The sequence below is a fragment of the Schistocerca nitens genome, chromosome 7, assembly GCF_023898315.1.
Source record: "Schistocerca nitens isolate TAMUIC-IGC-003100 chromosome 7, iqSchNite1.1, whole genome shotgun sequence".
In the NCBI taxonomy this organism is placed as follows: domain Eukaryota; kingdom Metazoa; phylum Arthropoda; class Insecta; order Orthoptera; family Acrididae; genus Schistocerca; species Schistocerca nitens.
Genome location: NC_064620.1, coordinates 217,504,026 through 217,531,119, shown reverse-complemented (window position 1 = coordinate 217,531,119; position 27,094 = coordinate 217,504,026). Strand labels below are relative to the sequence as shown.

The window sequence follows — 27,094 nt, the reverse complement described above, 5'->3', positions numbered from 1 at the left end:
GCAGTATTTGTAGGTAAACATTATACCTCAAAAGAACTGCGAAAACCTCAGGAGACATGTGAAGCGAAAGCGTCCAACAATAAGTTTATCCATTCACAGACCAAGTCCCACAGTAACGCTAACTATTTCGCTGGTTCAGTGTTCTCCACGGCCCACAATGAACTTTTTCCTTCCTTCTTTTTTTGGCGTCAGTCTTGTGATTGGTTTGATGCGGCTCTCTATGAATTCCTTTCTTCTTTACTTCGGAGCAGCACTAGCACCAAGCGTCCTCAACTACACCCATGCTCATGTATTAAGGATAATGCTGATACATGGTGAAACAACGCTCTGGTGGGCGGTCTGCTGGTTTAAATCACCTCGGGGTATGACCATGCGGTGCATTTGACCTGCGGTCGTCGCACGGTGGCGCTGGCAGCAGCCCACATACGCAGAGGTGTGTTGGTGCATGTCAGAGTACGGTGCACCGAGTAGGTGTGCAGACGTTTTCAGACGTGCTAATGGTGACTGTGTGTTGAAAATGGCTCAAAGAACACACAGATGGCGTTATAAGGGGTACAATACTAGGGTGACTGGAGGCTGGTCAAACACAGCAGGTCATAGCATGGACCCTCTGTGTGCCACAAAGTGTGATCTCAAGATTATGGCAACGATTCCAGTGGACTGGAAACGTGTCCAAGCGCTACAGTACGGGACGTCCACAGTATAAAAGACCACAAGAAGGCAGATACCTCACCATCAGTGCCCGCAGACGGCCATGGGGTACTGTGCAGGTAGCCTCCGTGCTCGGCACCTTACTGCAGCCACTGGAACAGTTGTCTCCAAACACATAGTCTACAGGCGACTGAACATAGTTTATTCGCCCAGAGACCTGCAAGGTGCATTCCACTGACCCCTGGTCACAGGAGAGCCCGTAAAGCCTGGAGTTAAGAACACAATAAATGATCACTGGAACAGTGGTTCACGGACGAGTCCAGGTATAGTCTGAACAGTGATTCTCGCCGGGTTTTAATCTGACGTGAACCAGGAACCAGATACCAACCCCTTAATGTCCTTGCAAGTGACCTGTATAGAGGTCGTAGTTTGATGGTGTGGGGTGGGATTATGATTGGTGCACGTAAACCCCTGCATGTCTTTGACAGAGGAACTGTAACAGGTTACGTGTATCGGGACATCATTTTGCACCAGTATGTCAGCCTTTTCAGGGGTGCAGTGTGTTCCACCTTCCTACTGATGGATGATAACAACGGCCCCACCGAGATGATAACGCACGGCCCCACCGAGCTGCCATCGTGGAGGAGTACCTTGAAACAGAAGATATCAGGCGAATGGAGTGGCCTGCCTGTTCTCCGGGCCTAAACCCCATCGAGCACGTCTGGGATGCTCTCGGTCGACGTATCGCTGCACGTCTTCAAACCGCTACGATACGTCAGGAGCTCCGACAGGCACTGGTGCAAGAATGGGAGGTTCTGCCCCAGCAGCTGCTCGACCACCTGATCCAGAGTATTCCAACCCGATGTGCGCCTGTGTACGTGTGCATGGTGATCATATCCCATATTAATGTCGGGGTACAAGCGCAGGAAACAGTGGCGTTTTGTAGCACATGTGTTTCGGGACGGTTTTCTCAACTTATCACCAATACTGTGAACTTACAGATCTGTGTCGTGTGTGTTCCCTATGTGCCTATGCTATTAATCTTTGTCTTTCCCTCTAAATTGTACTCCCTATAGCTTCCTCAAAGTACCATGGAAGTAATTCCTTGAAGTGTTGACACATGTCCTGTCACCCCTCTTGTTCCTGTCAACGTTCCCTACATGTTCCTCTCCTCGATTCTGGGAAGAACCTGCTCATATCTGACCTTATCACTCCACCTACTTTTCAGCTCCGTTCTGCGAGAGCGTGCTGAAAAGTAAGGCATCCGAATTTTTTATTCTGTTCTCAATATCGGTTGAATTACTACATGCCACGCCTATTACTCGGTCGACAGTACTGCTTCGCCGATGCAATTTGCAAACCTTTTGCTGCTAAAGGGCTCCGAATTAAAGCGTGTAACGTAGCGCTGTGTGACGTAACTATGTCGGTGCGTGAGAAAACACTCAGAAAACTGAAAGCAAGAATTCGAAGAGTTCGTCCACACATGGAGCACCCTTCTCCTTCAGCATGACAGGCCAGAACACACGTGAGCGCCAAGACATCTCCAACAATCCGGCGCCTTTGGTTCCAGGTCATCGATCATCCTACATACAGTTCCAACTTGGCCCCATACGATTTTTACCCATTTCTTTAACACCTTCAGAGACTTCACTTTGATTGTGATGAAGCGGTGTAAGCAGAGGTTAGGTTGTGGGACCGTCACCAATGTTAAACATTCTACAGTGACGGAATCAACAAACGTGTCTCCCATTGAGAAATGGCTCTGAGCACTATGGGTCTTAACTGCTGAGGTCATCATCAGTCCCCAAGAACTTAGAACTACTTAAACCTAACTAACCTAAGGACATCACACACATCCATGCCCGAGGCAGGATTCGAACCTGCGACCGTAGTCTCCCATTGAGAGAAATATGTATTTCGCCAGGATTACTACAGTAAGTAGAAAAATAAATATGTAGGCATGAAGAACAAAGATGTAAAATGTTAGTAAACTTTGCTTTATTTAAAACGTTTCAACAGTTTTCACATTAAAAATTCGTAGGGATTATTTTTCAACACGCCATTGTTTAGTTCCACAACCCAGCCGCTTCGATGCTCTTCCAGTTTTCCCAGCCTCCATGTTCACTTCCAGGCATTGCTGTGCCCCATACGAACAATCTCAGAAATTTTTTCCTCAAATTACGGCTGACGCTTGATACTAGTAGAATTCTTTCGGGCCATTAATATTCTCTTTGCCTGTTTGAGTCCGCTTTTTATATTCTCCTATCTTCGTCTGCCATATGTTATTTTTCTTCCTGGTAGCAGAATTCCTTCAGTCGTTTACTTCCAGGTGTGCAGTCGAGGTCTTGTTTCCATTTTATGAGGTGAATGCTTTAAGTAAGTTACGATGACAGATAAAGGAGACAAAAACATACTCGTAACTATGTAAGAATTTACACAGATTCAGTGGCTACTTCTCAAAGTAGTCACCACTATCGTCGAGGTATTGATCGTTAAGGGGCACCGTCAGTTGTATGCCCATGTCACAGGTGTCTTCCGCCAACGTCTGGAGCCACGAACTCACTTCAGTCCGCACCTCAACGTCGTCGTGGAAATGTTTTCCTGCCGGAAAACGGTTCATCAGATCGTAGAGATGAAAGTTCTCTTAGGTTGTTCGCAGATGATGCTGTAATTTACCGTCTAGTAAAGTCATCCGAAGACCAGTATCAGTTGCAAAGCGATTTGGAAAAGATTGCTGTATGATGTGGCAGGTGGCAGTTGACGCTAAATAACGAAAAGTGTGAGGTGATCCACATGAGTTCCAAAATAAATCCGTTGGAATTCGATTAATAGATAAATAGTACAATTCTCAAGGCTGTCAATTCAACTAAGTACCTGGGTGTAAAAATTACGAACAACTTCAGTTGGAAAGACCACATATTGTGGGGAAGGCGAGCCAAAGGTTGCGTTTCATTGGCAGGACACTTAGAAGATGCAACAAGTCCACTAAAGAGACAGCTTACACTACACTGCGCGGTGTGGGATACTTACCAGGTGGGATTGACGGAGGACATCGAAAGGGTGCAAAAAAGGGCAGCTCGTTTTGTATTATCACGTAATAGGGGAGAGAGTGTGGCAGATATGATACGCGAGTTGGGATGGAAGTCATTAAAGCAAAGACGTTTTTCGTCGCGGCGAGATCTAGTTACGAAATTTCAGTCACCAACTTCCTCTTCCGAATGCGAAAATATTTTGTTGAGCCCAACCTACATAGGTAGGAATGATCATCAAAATAAAATAAGAGAAATCAGAGTTCGAACAGAAAGGTTTAGGTGTTCGTTTTTCCCGCGCGCTGTTCGGGAGTGGAATGGTAGGGAGATAGTATGATTGTGGTTCGATGAACCCTCTGCCAAGCACTTAAATGTGAATTGCAGAGTAATCATGTAGATGTAGATGAAAGTCACCATGGCGAGATCGGGGCTGTTGGGTCAAATATCGAAGATATTCCATCCAAACTTACTCATGACATTTAGTGTGGAGTTGTCTGGGATCTTGCATTGACATGCACAAGCGTAATGTCAACACACAACGGCACTTGTTCCGGATCGACCGCCTCAGATTTTTCAGCGTCTGACAATAACGATCAGCGTTTACTGTCTCCCCTCGAGGTATAAATTCGCTCAATTTAGGTTTAAGTAGTTCTAAGTTCTAGGGGACTGATGACCTCAGAAATTAACTCCCATAGTGCTCAGAGCCATTTGAACCATTTTTTGTTGTTTTATTTCTCGTGTGACACGCGACACCCATTTTTCGTCCCCAGTGACAACATGGTCAAGAAACTCGTCCCCTCTATCTGTAGGAATGTCAATGCTGCTGGCAGACGTTTAGTTATGTGTCCATCTGTGAGTTGTCTTGACACTCATCTTGCAGACATTTTATGAAAATAAGCCACTGGGAGACAACTCCGTGCAACAGATAGCGACACATCTGGAGAAACTGACGCGAGAGTTATTAAAATGTGTAGCGCCGGTTCTGCAAAATTGCTTACAGCACACTTTCCGTCAGTTCTGGTGTCACCAGGAATGGTCAGTCACTACAGTCTTCGTCGTGAATATTGTCTTCAGCGAAATGCCAGCACCATCGACTGACCATGCTGTCGCTCATAATGTGATGTCCATACACGTGGCACAATTGGCGATGTGCGTGCTAAAATCGGATAACTGTGCGAACCTCGCAGCTGGCGGGAGACAGTACCAGGGCAGCCATTTTATCCTAGCAGTGTGCGGAAACTACCGCCGTCACAGGTCTGAAACTGCACCGCATTATTCCCTCATACCTCCTCTCTACCCCTGCGCATGAGCATTCCTGTCCGGCTAGCCATGCCATCTGTGGACGCGATCGAAGCGTACTTTCGGATGCACCTCGTATGCACAATATTTGGACGTCCGACACAGTCTGACTGCATGCAGTCCAAGCAGTGAGTACACATAAAAGCACAACACGCAAGACCGGAGGAGGACGTCTGGTTCGTTCATCAAAATACTGAGCATGAACTAGAAAGAACACCGGAAGCACACTTTTAATCAGCCACGCGAGGAAACCTGAGAAATCACCCATTGCCTTCATCTTGCCTACTTTGTGGTCCTAAATTCGGATGTTAAGCTTCCTGCTAATCTTGTTTCTACCACGTCCCATCACTTTCGTCTTTCTTTGGTTTACTCTCATTCCTTTTTGTTTGCTCATTAGACTCCTCATTCCATTTATAAGGACTTGCAACCTAACAAATAATTAACTTAACAGCTTTCTGGAATCATTACCTTTTTAGAACTGGAACGTTGTAACCTGTTACTCATGTTTAATAATTTTGTTCAGTCTTATTGTGTAGTAGCAAGAGGATGATATTTCTAATTAAGCATTAAGTTGTTCTAGTTTGTTACCCACCCTTCTTGGGTGTTGCGAGAATACTTTTGAACATATAGCGCAGGTGGACATTAAATCGTAATAAAAACAGTCCACTTACCGTTGCGCAAAAGCTGTTGCCAGTAATGATCTGGAACGCGTAGTACTGCTGCACAAAATTCTGCAACAAAACAATTTCCATTAAGCATACATGCAAAAAGGGCATGCAGCGCTATATGGCACATGGTAAATATATGTTGAAATATTTCACAGTTCACGTGATTTTATAAACGAAACTTTTGAGAAATGTTTAAGTTCTTGTTGTTACAAAACGGTGGTTGCAAAAGAGCACAGCGTTTATAAACCAGAATAGATGCCGGTGGAACCACATTTGGTGTCCAGACACTAATGGATGATGCAAGAACTGAAACAGATTAGGAAAGAAAAATCCAGGACTATTGCCCTAGTGTAATTTCAATGGGACTGCGAAGATCAGTTATGTATATATTTATCGGTGGCTTTGACAAACAACTAAATTGCTAAACTGAACTAAGTTCCATAGCCCAATGTAATCTGTGTCAAATGCTATATAGTTGTGGCTGATCTGTTCTTCTTTTAAGCATAATATAACGTATATCCTAACAACAAAAGCCTGTACCCAATAGATGGAAGATACTACAGGTCACGCCCATCAGTGAGAAGAGTAGCAGAAGTGATTCACAAAACTACCGTCCAGTGTCACTCTCATTCGTCTATTACAAAGTCTTAGAACATGTTCCGATTCCAAAACACAGTAAGCTGTCTCGAACAGAATGACCTCCTCCATGTTATAAATAGGTTGTTACAAATTACTCTTTATGTTATAGCAAAAGTCCAACAAAATACCCTATATGTACTAAATTACCCACCATACTACACCGAAATTGTAACAAATTTTCCATGTTAGAGTGACGTTGTAACAACCTGCCTTCATGATTCAGAAAAACTGTGAAAAGTTGCCCTCCACATTACAGTGAAGCTGTAACAAATTGTCTCTGTGACAGCAATAACGTGAAAATTACCCTCCATGTTACACTGAAATTGTAACAAACTGTCCCTGTTGCTGTGATTGTCAAACAAATTGTCGATGTTTAGTGATACTGTCACAAATTCTCCATGTTACAGAGATATTGTAACAAATTACCCCTCACATAACAGCAAAATTGTAACAAGTTGCCCTCCACTTAACAAATTGGCCCATATTATAACAAAACTGTAACAATTGGTCTGCATGTCCAAGTAAAACTACAACAAATTGACCACCATATTACAGAAAAACTGTAACTAATTGCACTCTATTTTACAAGAAAACTGTAAGAAATCAACCTCCACAAAACAAATTGACTCATGTTACAACAAAACTGTAACACATTTTTCTCCATATACAGCCCACTCCTTTCACATACTCTCTCTTACAAAGTAATCCAGCAATTGTGTGTTGCATCTGAACGCAGCCATTTTATGAAATCTTAGTTTCCTTTCTTCTGTACTATTTTTCGACCAAATTTGTTGATCGATATCTGGTTTTCTATAGTCCTGTGCTACAGAATCCTCCTGTTACAAGTCATAATAAGTAATCTCGCAGCAGATACCTTCTTAGGTACGTCTCTTGAACTGCTCAATTTTTTTAATATCTTGGTAGACCAGTCGGAGGTGTAGCCTTTCTCGAACTGCCTTGTATTCACTAATTCTGAAAAAATCGGCAACTTTGAATTTAGCTTTTTGTTCATCTAATATCTTGATTGCTTTGTACACAACAGACAAAAGGCTGTTATCTTTCACATCAACATGTCTCATATTGATTTTTCTATATTTTGGTAACTGAACTGACTTATAGTCTGTCGGTAAACTGAAGAGTGTGCGAGCGAGTCCCCACTCTGCCCACCCAGCTACGTCACAGGGCGCTTCTACAGGCTGTTTCACAACGTAGTACCGGCCCTGCCACGGCGCGCGCTTTAAATCTGTGGCGACGCCGTGTACAGATACGTCTCGGCTGCGTTCATTTTTAGACAAATCCATTAAGACCATAAGGGATACAAAAAACGATAGCTTCTTCCGAAACACAACGTTATAGAGTAAATATTATCAACATAAGAACGGAAGTCAGGATTATACTACAAAGATAGAACCGAATGCCTGTTCATGTGAATGTATGTTCCTCTTTTGCTATTCGTGAAACGAACCCCATATAATGCAATCAGTCTGTAGAATTTAAGGCCTGTTCTTACTTTGTGTTTCTACCAAGAGGTAGAAATTTTCTTTGAAGGACTGCATTGAAACTTAACAATTCTTGCAACACGAAGAGTGTTTAAAAGGTAAGCAGAAATTTTGTGTGTTGTATTAGTCCGATTTGCACTGCTTTCTTGTCATTGTCTTTGTAAACATGCCTCTAAAGTATGTGTACAATGTTATGCATATTGGGTATTTACTCTGTTGTCAGCTGTCAGAAAACTTACATGTGTTTTGGTAGCATCAACGATTATTTGTTTTGTATAAAATAAATTAAAGAATCTGTATTAAATTTTGTTATAAGAATGGAATAAAGTGTATGAAATTTTTAGAAATGGTAAATATTGCTTTTGGTGAGCCTGTTGTGAGTAAACCAAGAGCAGACCAGTGATATAAACATTTCAAAGCAGGCCTTAAAGGACAGCTGTTTTACAAGCATGGATGAGATTAAAAATGCACAGTTAAGAGACGAATTAACTGTCCCTAAGAAACAGCTCCAGAAGCGTTTTGGAAATTGGAAAAAGCACTGGCATAAGTGTGTAGCATGTGTTGGGGAATATTTTGAATAGGATAACATTGCGGTAGATTAACAAATAAAGTTCTTACCAAAAAATAAAAATGAATATGTGAAAGCACCTCGAATGTCAAGCATTTTGCTTAGAAGTCCAGAATCGGTGTACATGTTTCGAAGGAAATTTCAGCAGTGTTTAGAATAGGTATTGCACACATGTTTTAAGCAATATGTCTTAGAATCAGTTGAATAGTGACCGAGATACAGATTTAGTGTTCCATAAGCATAAAAGGTTTCACGTGATTTTGAAACTGTCTATAACGATGGGTTTTCTCCCAAAATGATTAGTTTTCCTTCGTGGCAATTCCAGTAAACCATGCGGCTTATTTTTCCGTTCCTTACTTATGTGTCCTATTGGGTGAGGCTGGCTTCTGCATGGATTTCAGCCCTTTAATTGGGACCGGTAATATTAGCCAACAGTTCTTTTTGGGCCGCCTCTTTAATACACGCTGTAATAACATTAGAGACAATCGAACGCTCGTTACTCCGCAAATACCTCAACTTCGTATTCTGCCTATTTTCTTGCAATGCTGGACGATTATCCATCACTTCCGGATATCAAACTACATCAGTAAGTATACAATGTTAACTCACTGACACTGACACCTAAGAACCCACGAACAGAAACGACGTATATCACTGCACAACGATCTACACCACTAGACCCATAACGGGCAACAGATTTTGGGTGCCCCTGTAGGCCGGTGGCAGCGTTCTTCCGGGAAAGGCCACTTCCCCACCAAAAGCGCTGCTCGCTCTTGCGTTTACAGACAGACTATACCCGATGTTTGTTTTAGCAGATTAGCCCATTCAGAAAAACCTTGTGCAATGAAATGTTTAAACATCATTCCTCTAAGAGTTCTATTTAATCACTAAACAACAACAGCTTTCAAATTGTTGAACGACAAGTAGTGATTAATCTATGTATTTTCATTAGCTTGTTGAAATGCGTTTTATAAAATTCCTTACCTGTCTTTGTAAATGATTTGAATCCTGAAACATCTTCTACATATTTTGCCTAATGGATCTGCAACCCCAGCGCCAGCAGCAACCCATGCATATTTTGTGTACACACCAATTACTTTTAACCAATATTTATAACCTGAATTGTATGTGGAATATGCAGTCAGGTCAACGAGATCGCCTTGACGAAGGTCATCAGATCTTTTTGTGATAACCTCCCTACTTACGTAATCAGTGGGTGCTGAGTTATGCAGTTCTTCAGCTATTCCAGGTTTCATGCTGACTGCAATGATGCCAGCAACAAGCGTAAGATCTCATTACAATTTTTTCTGTGTTCAACAACGAAGTTAATTTCACTCACTGGCATAAAACAGTTACATTTTTTTCATTGTTCAACAACGAAGCCCATATGGGAAATTTCGCAACTGATAACAATGCTGTCACTGTTGCAATAACTTTCTGATCATTGGTTTGCATTTACTGACATGCCTTTTCAGTCGGCGTGTATCAAATGAGGTTCATCCTTTGTCCACAATACTATGCACGTTATATTCTGGCAATAAGTTTTTAATCCACTTTACTTTTTCCAAACCCTTCACAGAGACACAAGACGTAGGTGGAATAACTGCAGGAATACCATTCAGCACAGTTTCCAATGGCACATCAGCTAAGCCCATTCTGTGATGGCGGTGGTTTTCCATTAACCATTGTGCAGAGTTATTTTCAACTCATAGTAGAGTGTTGTCCACTGTAGAATGAAACCACCGGAAGCAACCACAAGCACCAGCCAGCATCTGACGTGCAAGTTCCTTCATGTTAAATTGTTTGTCTATGGTGTCGAATGCTTGACAATCAACGAAGACATTGTATATGATTCTGAAAAAAATATACGAATGAGCAATCTAATATTAGGAAAAAAATCCATAAGCATGAGAGAAAGTTCTCTTTTACCTTGAGCAAGACGTATTTCTCCTGAAATATGCACACAATCGCAAACTGACTCACAACTGATACACAGTTTGCAAAGGCCTCCACAATCGAGAAACATGTTACTGGCATACTACTCAGCAACCGAAGAGGTTTGAAGGAAAAAAGGAAAACATTGTAACGTGCAGTATCACGTAAAATCAAACTCTGTTTGTAGGTAATAGAAATGTGCGTTTCATTCTGACCTTGAGTCAGTTGTCCGATAGATAACTGATCAGTTGTGGCTATCAAGGCTTATTATACACCCTAACCAAGATGGTGGCACTTTCGGTCAAGAAATTGCAAACTCCTTTCATATGTACAGCATTAATTCTATAGTGTAAAGGGATACCTCACTACTCGATTGGTTGAATGTCTCATATCTGTAAAAGAATCATGAATAACCAGACAGTTTGCTATTGTATTATAAAGCAATAGTATTTTCATTTGCATTTCAATTATCGTATCAATGACAGATGATGTAAGTGTTTCTTAATATTTTTGTGAAAATCAATTACATACAATGCTGGAACACTATACGTCTCACGGGGTGGATTTCCCTCCCCTTCGTCTTCTCTCTTCATAGTAAGAGATTGAAAATTGTAATAAATTTCGGAGAGTGGTGAGGTATTCTTTGTTCTAAAATCGACCGAATAGTACTGTTTAGGATATGTAGAGCGATTCAAATATACCTTCAAGTCTGTCATGTCTGTTGCGCAGAATATGCTGCAATCACAGGAAATCGAATTTCTGTTTGTCTGAAAAGGTAAAATAATATCTTGCTGTTTCGAGCACATTACTGAATTTAACTTGCTATGTCCATGTGCTAATTTCTGGTGCAACCCATTCAGTTAAATCCCAATGATGGAATGCTTGTAAACTTAGATCATTTCTTAAGATGTTCCTCAATGATATTTACTCTTTCTTGGAAACTCATATTTCTGGCAGTTCACAGTAAAAATTTTCTATTACAATTTTTGATTTGGTGCCTGCAATATTTGAGATAATGTATTTAGTATCTTCTCCGCTGTGAACCAGTACAAATGCATGGCAAACATTTAAAACAGTCTTCCTGTAATTCTCTGTGAGCCCACACGGCATGCTGAGTGGGATACAGATACCAAAACGTCCATCACCTGCAACGAATTCCTTCAGTTCATTTCTCATTCACAACCAACGTTCTGTAATACGATTGCATAAATGATGCATATCCTTTCATTAGCATTCCAATTTCTGGATCATGCACATGATCAATAATTTGGTTATTCAAACAATACTAAATTTCTGAAAACAAGTGAACTGCACTATTTTTATTTAAGTCGATATCACTAGCTTACGGGAGTCCTGATTCATCAAGAAGCCTTCCTTCACTATACAGATGACTCTCACACAGCTGTTGATAAGAGTTTTCATTTTGTATCAGAATCAATATGGAATAGTTGTAAGCAAAAACTGATTGACATATGATTTATACTTGTGACACTCAAAACGAGTAACAGTCATAAGGAGAATTTTTTCTCTCACATTCTTCTTCTTCTTCCGCTTCTCCTTCTACTTCATCCAACATAATGTCAAATGAGAACTCACAGAGAATGATGATAGTAGTATTTATAGCACTATGTATCCTAAAGATGATAGTATTTGTCAGTTGTGAAGAGTAAAGACATTCCACCCCCATGAACCATGGACCTTACCGTTGGCGGGGAGGCCTGCGTGCCTCAACGATACAGATACCCGTACCGTAGTTGCAACCACAACAGAGGGGTATCTATTGAGAGGCCAGACAAACATGTGGTTCCTGAAGAAACGCAGCCGTCTTTTCAGTAGTTGCAGGGGCAACATTCTGGATGATTGACTGATCTGCCCTTGTAACATTAACCAAAACGGCCTTAAGAAACTTCCTGGCAGATTCATATTTATGCCGGACCGAGACTCGAACTCGAGACCTTTGCCTTTCGTGGGCAAGTGCTCTGTCAACTGAGCTATACAAGCACGACTCACAGCTTAAATTCTGCCAGTACCTCGTCTCCTACCTTCCAAACTTCACACAAGCTCTTCTGCGAACCTAGACGAACTGGCACTCCAGGAAAAAAAGGAGCGGCTGAAAGCAAGGGGAAACTACAGTCGTAATTTTTCCCGAGGGTATGCAGCTTTACTGTATGATTAAATGACGATGGCGTCCTCTTGGGTAAAATATTCCGGAGGTAAAATAGTCCCACATTCTGATCTCCGGGTGGGGACTACTCAGGACGAAGTCTTTATCAGGAGAAAGAAAGCTAGCGTTCTACGGATTGGAGTGTGGAATGTCAGATCCCTGAATCGGAGAGGTAGGTTAGAAAATTTAAAAAGGGAAACGGATAGGTTAAAAATTAAATATAGTGGGAATTAGTGAAGTTCGGTTGCAGGAGGAACAAGACTTCTGGTCAGGCAAATATAGGGTTATAAATACAAAATCAAACGCGGATAGGACAAGAGCAGGTTTAATAATGAGTAAAACAAATAGGAGTGCGGGTAAGCTACTATGAACAGCATAATGAACTAGTGAACGCATTATTTTAGCCAAGATAGACAAGAAGCCACGCCTACCACAGTGGTACAAGTTTATATGCCAAATAGCTTCGCAGATGACGAAGAGACTGATGAAATGTATGATGAGATAAAAGAAATTATTCAAATACTGAAGGAAGACGAAAATTTAATAGTCATGGGGGAATGGAATTCGATAATAGGAAGAAAAGGAAAAGTAGTGGGTGAATATGGAATGAGGGTAAGCAACGAAAGAGGAAGCCGCTTGGTAGAATTTTGCACAGAGCATAACTTAATCATAGCTAACACTTGGTTCAAGAATCATTAAAAGAAGGTTGTATACGTGGAAGACACCTGGAGACACTGGAGGGTTTCAGACAGATTATACAATGGTAAGACAGAGATTTAGGAACCAGTTTTAAATTGTAAGACATTTCCAGGGACAGGTGTGGACTCTGACCACAATTTATTGGTTATGTACTGTGGACTAAAACTGAAGAAACTGAAAAAAGGTAGGAATTTAAGGAGATGGGACCTGGATAAACTGAAAGAACCAGAGGTTGTACAGAGTATCAGGGACAGCATAAGGGAACAATTGACAGGAATGGGGGAAAGAAATACAGTAGAAAAAGAATGGGTAGCTTTGAGGAATGAAATAGTGAAGGCAGCAGAGGATCAAGTAGGTAAACAGACGAGGATTAGTAGAAAAACCTTGGGTAACAGAAGAAATACTGAATTTAATTGATGAAAGGAGAAAATATAAAACTGCAGTAAATGAAGCAGGCAAAAAGGAATACAAACGTCTCAAAAGTTTGATCGACAGCAAATGCAAAGTGGCTAAGCAGAGATGCCTGGAGGACAAATGGAAGAACATAGAGGCGTATATCGCTAGGGGTAAGTTAGATACTGCCTACAGAAAAATTAAAGAGACATTTGGAAAAAGAGAACCACTTGTATGAATATCAAGAGCTCAGATGGAAAACCAGTTCCAAGTAAAGAAGGGAAAGCAGAAAGGTGGAAGGTGGAAGGAGTGTATAGAGAGTCTATACAAGGGCAATGTACTTGAGGGCAATATTATGGAAAGGAAGGGGACGTAGATGAAGATGAAAGACTTTGATAGAGCACTGAAAGACCTATGTCGAAACAAGGCCGCGGGAGTAGACAACATTCCATTAGAACTACTGACAACCTTGGGAGAGCCAGCCCTGACAAAAGTCTGCCATCTGCTGAGCAAGATGTAAGAGTCAGGCGGAATACCCTCAGATTTCAAGAAGAATATAATAATTCCAATATCAAAGAAAGTAGGTGAGCAAGATGTAAGAGTCAGGCGGAATACCCTCAGATTTCAAGAAGAATATAATAATTCCAATATCAAAGAAAGTAGGTGTTGACAGATGTGAAAATTACCGCACTATCAGTTTAATAAGTCACAGCTGCAAAATACTAACACGAATTCTTTACAGATGAATGGGAAAACTGGTAGAAGCCGACCTGGGGGAAGATCAGTTGGGATTCCGTAGAAATGGTGGAACACGTGAGGCAATACTGACCTTACAACTTATCTTAGAAAATAGATTAAGGAAAGGCAACCTACGTTTCTAGCATTTGTAGACTTAGAGAAAGCTTTTGACAATGTTGACTGGAATTCTCTCTTTCAAATTCTGAAGGTGGCAGGGGTAAAATACAGGGAGCGAAAGGCTATTTACAATTTGTACAGAAACCAGATGGCAGTTATAAGAGTCGAGGGAATGAAAGGGAAGCAGTGGTTGGGAAGGGAGTGAGACAGGGTTGTAGCCTATCTCTGATGTTATTCAATCTGTATATTGAGCAAGTAGTAAAGGAAACAAAAGAAAAATTCGGAGTAGGAACTAAAATCCATGGAGAAGAAATAAAAGCTTCGAGGTTTGCCGATGACATTCGTGTCTTGAAAGAAGGATATAAGATGAACATCAACGAAAGCAACACGAGGATAATGGAATGTAGTCGAATTAAATAGGGTGATGCTGAGGGAATTATATTAGTAAATGAGAGACTTAAAATAGTAGATGACTTTGTTATTTGGGGAGCAAAATAACTGATGGTGGATGAAGTAGAAAGGAAATGTAGACAAGCAATGGCAAGGAAAGTGTTTCTGAATAAGAGAAATTTTTAACATCGAGTATAGACATAAGTGTCAGGAAGTCTTTTCCGAAAGTGTTTCTATGGAATGTCGCCATGAATGGAAGTGAAACATGGACGATAAATAGTTTAGACAAGAAGAGAATAGAAGCTCTCTAAATGTGGTGCTACAGCAGAATGCTGAAGCTTAGTTGGGTAGATCACGTAACTAATGAGGAGGTACTGAATAGAATTGGTGAGGAGAGAAATTTGTGGCACAAATTGACGAGAAGAAGGGGTCGGTTGGTAGGACATGTTCTGAGGCATCGAGGGATCACCAATTTAGTATTGGAGGGAAGCGTGGTGGGTAAAAATCGCAGAGGGTGACCAAGAGATGAATACACTAAGCAGATTCAGAAGGATGTAGGTTACAGTAGGTGCTTGGAGATGAAGCGGCTTGCACAGGGTGGAGTAGCATGGAGAGTTGCATCTAACCATCTCTGGACTGAAGACCACAACCACAACAACAACAACAACAAGAACAACAAAGACATTATACACTTTCTTCTTCTTCTTCTTCTTCTTCTTCTTCAGCATCTTCTTATTCTTCTTCGTACTCATTTTCCTCTCTAACAATGTAACATGCTGCCTACGCCCATTATGGTCCCTTAAGTGTAATCGATCAATTGATGAGGCATAGGTGGAAAGATAGTTAGAAAATATTTGGTGAGATGAAATTTAAATGATGAGATAGTACAGAGGGCAATTTGTTACAATATTGCAGTAACAGGGAGAGTGATTTGTTACAATACTGCTGTGACGTGGTGGGCGGTTTGCTAATTTTGTTGTAAATGGACAAGATGTTATAGTTTCGCACTCTGAAAATTCGACACACACATGGAAAGTGGGGCAGCTAGCAGTCCACCCAAAATAGAAGGATTAAATGCAATAAAATGGGGTGCAGTTTCACTTACAAGGGGACCGTATGAACTTTCACTCATCGATTTGATTCATATCAACAGGAGGTGTATGGCATGATTAGGCTTCGACAAATGTAAAGAGAAAGAAGCATCTCTCAACTGTTTTCGAGACAATAGAGTTTAAAAATTTTAGGCATGGGTATATACTCTGTACAATCGCTGATATTCAAGGGGTCCACAGCCGAGCGAGTAAGCGCTTAGTTTCATACTCGCGAGGTCTCTCGGTCGGAGCTCACTGGTGGTACTTTGTGATTTTTATTCCACGTAATTCTAACAACAGATTTATTATAACTGTGAAAATTATCAATATGTAGTGAACCATTTATTATTTTCATAAGCTCTAGCCTGAGAAATCGGATTTTTCTGTATAATTTTGAAAGTAGTTTTCCATTATTACCATATTCCTGAAGGTGCATTCCAATTCACCATACACCTGTTTTTCCGATTTCCGTGCAGGTACAATTCGACGCATCATGAGTCCATTTTCCTAATGTATATCCAGGTATGGCACGGCTCACTGTATATCACAATTTCCCCGAGTTCCTGCAGGTAGTTTACACCTGGCATGTACTATAATTATTCAGTATAGAAAATGATACAACGGTGTCACTGGCCTCGTAAAGTTAGACGTATATAGCAAAAATTATTGCAATTGGTTCGAGAGTCAGTTTTGCAACCTGTGTGTTTCATCAAGTGTGTAAAGTTCCTTGTATTTTCTTATCAAGCTCTTGCACAGTGATTTTACTTTAACGAACGAACAAATTCTTCCCACATCTTTTTATAGCTACGTGTTGTATCTCTTTTTTCTTGACTGTGTCGCCTAAAATTTGAAATAATCAACTTTTCTTCTCATCATTGATTTGTGAGAAGGACCAGACGTAATTTTCTTTCATTTGCCACTGTTTTCTTGTTACAAGTACAGCTGCGATATAATACAGTTGACGTCTTTATCATTTAGCTGCGACATAGTACAGTTGTCTTTATCATTTCTGTCATACAATAACTTTTCTTTATTATTCAGAAATGACTTTTGGTGTAGCAGCTTCACTATTGCTCACGAAAATAGCTCAAATACTGTAAAATGGTATTCATAAAACTTCATCTAATAACCTGTTTTTAATGTGTAAACATCTACAATGTAATGTATTGTCTCACAGTAATTATTCTTAGACACGGAACGCTTATGGTCAAGACACAGAAAATTTTGGATTGTATAAAAATAAATTCGTTTTGTTTCTCATTTGAGATCTCTTAGCCTTTGTTAGGACGAGTGTCATAATTTCAAACATCCACCTATGGCAGACATCATACACTTAAATGATACTTATACTCGCCCCCTCACCCTCTGCCATAAGAAATACTAGCATTCTTATCTATTATGGTAGACAGCAGCTATGTATCTTACGTATCTATACTTTACAGAGATTTTGATGAGTTACATGTATGAATGTCTTTACATATTTTAAAATTTTACTTACATCTTTGTCATGTGGACCAGGGACAGGAAAATATCATTCGGGACCATTTCTTATAACTAACTAGAAACAATGTGAAACAAAATTATAGGAAAATACCATAGTAACTCCAGACATATGACACTGTTTCCAAGTTTAAACAATTATATCATACAGTTTACACATTGTGTTCAGTACAATGTTTATCTGTTGCAAGTATCCTTATTTTCACTCTCGCCAAATCGCTTTTTGCATTATTGTTGTTTGCGGTGCTTTTCCAACTCTCATTGTTGGGTGCGATCTCTCCGCTCTCAATATTGGTTGCCTCAGCGATGCGAGCAGTTAGCAACTGTGACCGGTTTATGGGGCTTGGTGTCTTGTCACCAAAGGGTGGTTTCCGTGCTAAGGTATGATGGCTTGTGTGGAGTTACAGAGCCAAAGAGTACCCAACACACTGCATATCAGGCGCAGAATTCTGTCTGGTAAGTATCAAGATCATCCTCCTCTTCTTTTTTTGTCATTGTCTCCGGTGTTCAGGAAGTTCCTTAAAATGAACATTCGTTCGTTGTTGATGCGCTGATCAGGAGTTTTTTCTAACGAGACATCTCTTTTCTCTTACATAGCACTAACAGCATTTACCTACATGCCTTTTGATGTAGCCTTTGCTTATAACTTTCGATCATTCACATTTTTCGTAACTCTTGAATATTAATTTCGTATGAGTACGCTATAATATATTATATACAGTACAATAATTACAATCAAAATAATAATTTCAACACAATTACATAGAAATTTAGATTTAAGAACACACGCATAAAAATACTACTATAATTCTACATTTCTATCTGACAGGCAAGGACAGGTTTCCCCATCCCAATGGTCACATCTGCGTGTCATCTCAAGGTTCTGTACCCCCAAAAGAAAAATTAACAGACTTATTTACATCCATTGTATTTAACTGCAGAACATACAACTTTATATGAAGTTCACTATAAGGAACTATATACTACAGAGATTAAAAAGAATAGAAAGGGTTGTTATTCACAAAGGATAATAAATCTATTTCAATATGAAGTTACTTCACATTGTCATCCGGGTTATCCAGCAATTCACTTCACCCATGTGGCGATTTACAGTATATTTTGATATTAGATATTCTTTTGTGTTGCAATGTAATGTGTGACATACATGTTGCTTGTATCTTCCAAATGTGTATGTCAGTAATGAAGTTGTTTTTCTTTTTTTTTAGTTCCTGTTTGTTGAACAGAAGTATCATTATTAATATGTATTGGACAAGTTCTCATATTTTCCTTGTGCAACTAATTATTTGTCTTTTATCTAGCGATTCATCTATCGTAATGTAACTGTTGATGTGTTCAGTGTTTTCACCAAATGTAGCTAAGACAATCTAAGACAATTACATATACTCACTTTATTCTATAACTTCTCGTCATAACACTGTATAAGATTCATGTGTGTCATATTTGTGCATACATGGAGGTATCTAATGTTTAGAGTACATTAGGAAGTGGCATGGCCTTCCTGGTTCCTTCAAGGCTAAGGTAAAATACTCCTTCTGCCTCTACTAGTAGCCGTATTTGTTTTTCCATTGACAGGTGAATCATTATTTTGTCATTCATAAAACACTTTCACACATGAAGTTATAACTGCATTACAAGCAGGGCCTACCACTGGTAACTCAGCCTTAATCAAATACTCGCTTCATATAAAGTGGAATGTACAAAGCATCAATTCCATCATCTTTCTCAAATATATATATCAAATTCTCAAATACATATATATTTCTCAAATATATATATATATATATATATATATATATATAACTTGTTGATGAAGTGTATATATATATATATATATATATATATATATATATATATATATATATATATATATATATATATATATATATACACTTCATCAACAAGTTAGATTCTGGTTTCCTGCAGGTCAACTAGCTGCTCATACATTCATACACATTCATAAAAAGAGTTCCTAGTCAAAGAATATCTGCCAACAAAATAACATGTTTATATTTGTATCCTTTCAGATTACAAGCTTTCAGTTAAGTTTATAATTCTTGCCTGTTATCCACTGAGTGTAACTTTGCTTCTGACATATTTAATAATTCATACAGTTTTTCCTCTATGTAGTATCCATTTTTCTTGGCAGTTGCTTGTTTCAGTATCATACTACATATCAGATGGTAGTTATTGGTGTAAGCTTACCTTAGTTTTAGTGTAATTGTTAACTTTGGCTAAGTGAACATATTGTATATATCTATGCGTAGTTAGTTTGGGGTGTATAAAGTAGTACATACATTGTTGTGTATAGGTGTATATATTCATATACACTTCTATATATCTTGTAGCTTAACATGGTACCTCCTGCATCATATTCTAAAAATATGCCACACAATTTATGTACATTGATTGCCTCTCATAAAATATTCCTAACTCTCATCATGTCATAAGATAGTATTGTCCTCTATGTATATCTTTTATTTAGCACTCACCTCCAAATAATGTAAGATCATAGCAAAGTTACAAATTACATACATAATTTTCAGGTACATTCCCTAGTGATGCAAACTGGATCTTTATCCACATACCTTCCTGCAGGACAACGCTCATGATTTAAACTTATTATTAACCACTCTACCTTTTATCCCAACCTTAATATGTTCACATCTTCTCTGAACAAAGTTCTTCATATGTTCGTGCACATACAGCCCTTTGATCTTTCCCAGTTTGGGATATGCTAGTAAGTAGCAACCTGGGTGTGGAATATCCATTACAAGGAAAGGTCCTGAATATAATACTTCCCACTTCTTGTTTACTTTTCTTTTTGAAGTCTATTAGATTTTGGATGTGTGTGTAACTACATATGATCTCCTATTTGGGAGATGTAAGTCCAGCCTAAAGACTCTTGTCACACTTTGCCTTCCCTTTTTTTTGCTTGTTCACTCAGAATAATTGTAGCTTGTCTTATTTTTTTCTTTAAGTAAAGGTTCATGCACTGGTACAAGTGGGAAAGGTTTTGACCACTCATCAAGTTCATTTTCCCTAACATTAGTATGGTCAGTATAAACCTTTATGTGAGTGTGATTAATTATTAACTATGTGTTGAAAAGGAGCCACATACACTAATCATTTTGTTTACTTTCTTGGTATATACTTCCTAATAAAGCGATTAAACTCTTTGCATAAACATTCAGCTGGACTTGCTTCTGGGAGAAATCGGAATTGTAAAATTTGTTTTATTTGTAGTTCTTTGGGAAAGGGTTTCCATTCAGAATTTGTAAAATACAATGTATTGTCAGTTAATATGGGCTTAGGTTTACCTATTCTAAGAAACTAGTACTCTACTATCTTCCTAATAATTCTATTGGTTACAGTGCTTCTGATGGCATACAAACAAAGACATTTTGTGAAGACATTGAACATAGCAAGCAAATATTTGACACCTCATCTTCCTCAAGGAAATGGTCTAGCTGTGTCATGGCAGACTAATTCTAGTGGTTTTGTTGGAATGCTTTGACGTAATTTATTCTGGAGAGACCAGTTCGAGTGTACGACCTTCCTACATATGATACAAATTTTTATTACTCTTAGCACCTTCCAACGCAAATTTGGAGAACAATTATATGACATAGTTTTCTCACCACATTTCTTTAATCCATAATGATCCCACGTGTGGTGTGTAAACCTAATAAAATCCGTTACAAAATCTTAAGGTATACAGACACATGAATAGTTTGATTCCAGTGCTCGCCAGTGAAATAGCACTTCTTGTATATTGTGTAGTATTTACTTACATTTCTATATCCCTTGTTACTCAGTTTCTCTTTTACCTTCCTCCAATGAGGATCCTTTTCTTGTAAATTGCCCATTTCTTGACACAGTTTTAAGTAATAGGGCCTATAATTTCTGCCTTGTATTAATAAGATTCCAAAATATATATATATATATATATATATATATATATATGTATACACACACACACACACACATATATATATACACTCCTGGAAATTGAAATAAGAACACTGTGAATTCATTGTCCCAGGAAGGGGAAACTTTATTGACACATTCCTGGGGTCAGATACATCACATGATCACACTGACAGAACCACAGGCACATAGACACAGGCAACAGAGCATGCACAATGTCAGCACTAGTACAGTGTATATCCACCTTTCGCAGCAATGCAGGCTGCTATTCTCCCATGGAGACGATCGTAGAGATGCTGGATGTAGTCCTGTGGAAGGCTTGCCATGCCATTTCCACCTGGCGCCTCAGTTGGACCAGCGTTCGTGCCGGACGTGCAGACCGCGTGAGACGACGCTTCATCCAGTCCCAAACATGCTCAATGGGGGACAGATCCGGAGATCTTGCTGGCCAGGGTAGTTGACTTACACCTTCTAGAGCACGTTGGGTGGCACGGGATACATGCGGACGTGCATTGTCCTGTTGGAACAGCAAGTTCCCTTGCCGGTCTAGGAATGGTAGAACGATGGGTTCGATGACGGTTTGGATGTACCGTGCACTATTCAGTGTCCCCTCGACGATCACCAGTGGTGTACGGCCAGTGTAGGAGATCGCTCCCCACACCATGATGCCGGGTGTTGGCCCTGTGTGCCTCAGTCGTATGCAGTCCTGATTGTGGTGCTCACCTGCACGGCGCCAAACACGCATACGACCATCATTGGCACCAAGGCAGAAGCGACTCTCATCGCTGAAGACGACACGTCTCCATTCGTCCCTCCATTCACGCCTGTCGCGACACCACTGGAGGCGGGCTGCACGATGTTGGGGCGTGAGCGGAAGACGGCCTAACGGTGTGCGGGACCGTAGCCCAGCTTCATGGAGACGGTTGCGAATGGTCCTCGCCGATACCCCAGGAGCAACAGTGTCCCTAATTTGCTGGGAAGTGGCGGTGCGGTCCCCTACGGCACTGCGTAGGATCCTACGGTCTTGGCGTGCATCCGTGCGTCGCTGCGGTCCGGTCTCAGGTCGACGGGCACGTGCACCTTCCGCCGACCACTGGCGACAACATCGATGTACTGTTGAGACCTCACGCCCCACGTGTTGAGCAATTCGGCGGTACGTCCACCCGGCCTCCCGCATGCCCATTATACGCCCTCGCTCAAAGTCCGTCAACTGCACATACGGTTCACGTCCACGCTGTCGCGGCATGCTACCAGTGTTAAAGACTGCGATGGAGCTCCGTATGCCACGGCAAATTGGCTGACACTGACGGCGGCGGTGCACAAATGCTGCGCAGCTAGCGCCATTCGACGGCCAACACCGCGGTTCCTGGTGTGTCCGCTGTGCCGTGCATGTGATCATTGCTTGTACAGCTCTCTCGCAGTGTCCGGAGCAAGTATGGTGGGTCTGACACACCGGTGTCAATGTGTTCTTTTTTCCATTTCCAGGAGTGTATAAAAGGTGCGACAATAAAGTAATGAGACTGCTCTGAAAAAAATATTGCTTACCATTTTAGTCAATTTTAGTGTTATCTCTTACAAAGTAGTTCCCTTCTGCTTGCACACACTTTTTCCAGCGCTTGTGCCATTGATGGTAACATTTCTGGAACTCATCTACTGTAATATCATCCAAGACCCTCGTCACAGCTTTTTGGACATCTTGTGTTGTTTGAAAATGGTGTCCCTTGACCGCTGTTTTGACTCCTGGAAATACAAAAAAGTCGCACGGAGGGATATCTGGTGAATAAGGTAGCTATGGTAGTACTGAAATTTGATTTGATGTTAAAAACTGCTTTACTGGCAAAGCTGTATGGGAACGCCATTTTTACACAAATCTTTCTCATACCAAGATCTTTAGTTATTATTAGACGAACATTTTTCGACTGATGTTCAGTTCTTATGCAATAATTTTCATGGATAATCTTCGATCAGATTGTATGAGTTGACGCACCCTGGCCAAATTGACATTTGTCCGTGAAGTTGATGGTCGTCCACTGTAGTCTTCATCTTCAACATTCGTTCTGCCTTCACTAAACATTTTATACCAACGAAAAACTTGAGCTCTTGGCATAACCTCCTCTCCAAAAGCCTTCTGAAGCTTACCGTAAGTTGTTGACACGTTTTCACCCAATTTAACACAAAAACAAATGGCATACCACTGCGCAGTATTATGTAGATCCATTTCTGTGACGAGAGATGCAAACGTGTTGACTTATTACAGCACAACTCACGACTGAGCAGTTGCATCGATGTGCCGCTTGGACTAGAAGTAGCTTAGAGAACAAGGTCAAAGATATTGTGCCTATGCAAGCCTGCAGGGTTGCCACATCTTGCAAAGAGAATCAGTCTTATTACTTAATTGTCGCACCTCCGAACAAAAAATTATACCTAATGTACTTTCTAGACTTCAACAAATATTAAATGCGTTTACAGAGCTAAATGTACAGATCTCAGATTTTAGAATCTTATTAATACAAGGCAGCTAACAAGGACCAATGAGCAATTCGCTTTTGTAACAACTTGTAAATCAACAAAAAAAAAAATAAAGCTTGGTGGTCACAAACTTTCATGTGTTTTCCACACATATAGTATTCGAACTTCCAATGGGTCCATAGTATGCCTAATGCTTCGAGTTCAGTAGCCAACTACGATCTTTCACACTCAGTGAATGTTCAGCTAGTAAAAGTAATTATACAACTTGTACTCTTTACATCAGTCTCTCTAATTTGAAACAGATTAGCACTGAAACCCTGAAACAAAATTTATCTGCACTTAAGCAAAAATCTTGTGTCATGTCTGAATGGTATAAGATATTTGAATTTACTAAAGTTTCCTTTATGGCCTGGAAGTCTCTTTGACATTCCTTAGTCTACAACCATTTATTATTTTTTTCTTAACACTTTTAGGAGGGGATCACAATGTAACAAGTACAAACTTCCTAAGGAATGAAGTTGTCCAAGAAAAGCCTTAAAATTTTCTCTTACCTTTGGTGTAGAAAAGTGTTTGATAGCCACAATGTTTCCGAGATCAAGTAAAATTCCTTTGGGAGAGAGAATGTGGCCCAAACGTTTATTTTTTCTCTTCCAAATTTAGATTTTTGTAAATTAACCACAATACTACATCCAGGAAGTTTTTTATGTACCTCCTCTAACAAATCCAAATATTCCCTCCATGAACTTATTGTAACCAATACGTCATACAGGGTGATTCTCTTGGTCTCAGTATAGTGTCCAATGCTGCTATAAAGACATCCACACTAACACTGAGTCTGAAAGATAATACACAAAAATGGTAACTCTGACCAGAACATACAAATGCGGTGTATTTCCTAATTTCTGGATGAAATGACACTTGCAACAAGGAAGAGTACAGATCCAGTGAAATTAAATACATGACAGCATGAAATGTTAAAAGCTGTTCATCGATATTTTCAACTTTCGTTCTTACAAATACAATGATTTTGTTAATGGATTGTGCATCAAGTACTTATCGAATACTACTGTATTCCTTACTGACAGCTAACAACAGGCTGCTATACAGAGAATTCAAGGGTTCTGTTACTTGCCAACTTTGTTTTTCTTATTCACCACCTCTTTCTTCACCAAAGCGATTAGATAAGAATATGACAGAAAGTTTGACAGGGATATACATTTTTTATAATACCTGTTTTTTTTACAAAACACTGTTCATACTATATGAGTAGTGTACATAACTGCTTTTTCATGCTTCAGCTAAATAACCAGATGCATCACCCTTTTCACTGACAACATGCTGCGCTACTAGGATATCCAACACCTCTTCACTGCATTGTTTATTTATCAAAAGTATTTCAGGATAGATTAGATGAAAATTTACTTTATGGCTACTGATATTTCGATTTTCCTTGATCATAACCAAATTAATTGATAAAATCTCTTTATAAATCTGCAAGCAGCAAGTACCAGAACCCACACTGAGGTTTGCCTGAAATTGTCTGAAAAAGTCCATTCTTAGAATACAATTTACTATTAATTTCTCAATCACAAAGAAATTGAATTTGATCTTGGTATTATCTAAGGTAATAGGAATGCACGCTTTCAACTTGACATTTTGTATCATGTTTCCTATGGCTGTTAATATTTTGGAGTTATGGATAGGGAAAATGGGTACATACCTGTCTTTGCTATTGCATCAAACAAACTTATGGACAAAACGTTTGCAGACACATCTCTGCTCAGAATTGTATATACTAGTATATTGCCTGCACTTGCATATATTATCACTTGTACCACTTCCTCTTCATCCTTCCTTGTCTCATCGGAACATAACTCCTCTCTCAAATCGTGTTCCTCGTCATACCTCAAAAAACGAATACATGCCGAATGAAGCCCCCCCCCCCCCCCCACCCCATCACCCCCAAAATCCAGGATCTGGTGGGCTAGCATTTACCAGTGGTGACATCAGAATACTATCATTACTACTGACTGCCTCAACTATTCGAATTGGATGCTGATGAGAACTCCAGTTATTGCTTTGATTGCTATGAAAACTTATTTCCCCTTGTCTAACGTTGTTATTTGAGGCAGGGTTTGTGTACCATTTGAGTTTCCATGGTAACTATTGCTATTGTTTAGATTGCTGTTAGAGGGTGCACCATGACAGTTTTGTCTGTTTCAGTTGTTACCACTACCTTGCATTTTGGGATAGCCAGGGTTGTTATATCTATTCCATACCCTTTTCCATGCATTTCAGTTAGCTTTTAAAATTGTGGCTATCAGGTCTGTTATCTAATGTTACTGGCTGTTGCCACTTTGGTTAATGGTTAGTATTATTGCTCTGACCTGCCATAGTACTGTTAAGAAAACAATGTAGAGAAACTGTGTTTCTTGTTTGCAATCATCTCTCCTCATAAATGAGGTCAGTGTCATCAACTATGGATAGAAAACACTAAATCATTTTACGATACAGTGGCCAACTTTTCAATGTGTGCAGGTAGCCTACCTTTTAAAATTTAAGAGTATCTATAGTATCTACATATGATACAGGTTTACCCTAATAACAAGTCTTATTTCGACATTTTTCGAAATATTTTATTAGCCCACCTTGTCTATTATTAAATGATTTTGGGTCAAAAACTTCCCGTCTGAGTCGTTCTTATACTCCAGGTGACCCAAACTTACCAATAAAAGTCTGTTCAGATGGATCACACGTTTCAAAACACTCAGCTATTTCTGCAGCCTTGTGTGTATCCTGCTACATAACGTATCTTTTGCTGTTCATTCCACCTACATGGTAGAATATCTCGGTAATACGTAATGAATACTACGGGATGTACCTTCTTTGTTTCCACAGAAAATACCTGGAACTGCTTTCGTCAGACAGGATCGTCGACAGGCAAAATTAATTATCATGTGTATGTGATATACTTGTGTTTTGTCTGTTTGTCTTGTTTGCATACATCCGTCCTCAGAAATGACTAGGTGAAAAACTGTTGTTTCGCTTATTTATTGTTTTACCATTTGTCTTTTTGTTATTAACAACAAACGGTCCACTTGAACCCAAACTTCCTACGCCTATTTCATTACGTATTTGTTGAATAGCGTTCTTCAAATTGGTATGGAGTTTGTTAAAAATCTTATCTTCCCTTATGGTTAATATCCTTTCCACTTCTTCCATGTGAGTGCGATGTTGCTCTATCACCTTTCTGTAAGTGTAGTATCGATTTCAAATAACCTATCAGTACGATCGTTT

The 27,094-nt window shown here is 39.8% G+C and overlaps 1 protein-coding gene across 5 annotated transcripts in view; it reads right to left on the bottom strand.

Moving 5' to 3' along the window:
• The window catches only part of LOC126195432 (uncharacterized), a 455,740-nt gene that overhangs the window by 237,637 nt on the left and 191,009 nt on the right, over window positions 1-27,094 (bottom strand). For all 5 annotated transcript variants that reach the window (XM_049934050.1, XM_049934049.1, XM_049934046.1 and 2 more), the window contains exon 5: window positions 5,651-5,710. In XM_049934050.1, the coding sequence (XP_049790007.1) occupies window positions 5,651-5,710 (60 nt within the window). The remainder of the gene's footprint in view (window positions 1-5,650; window positions 5,711-27,094) is intronic.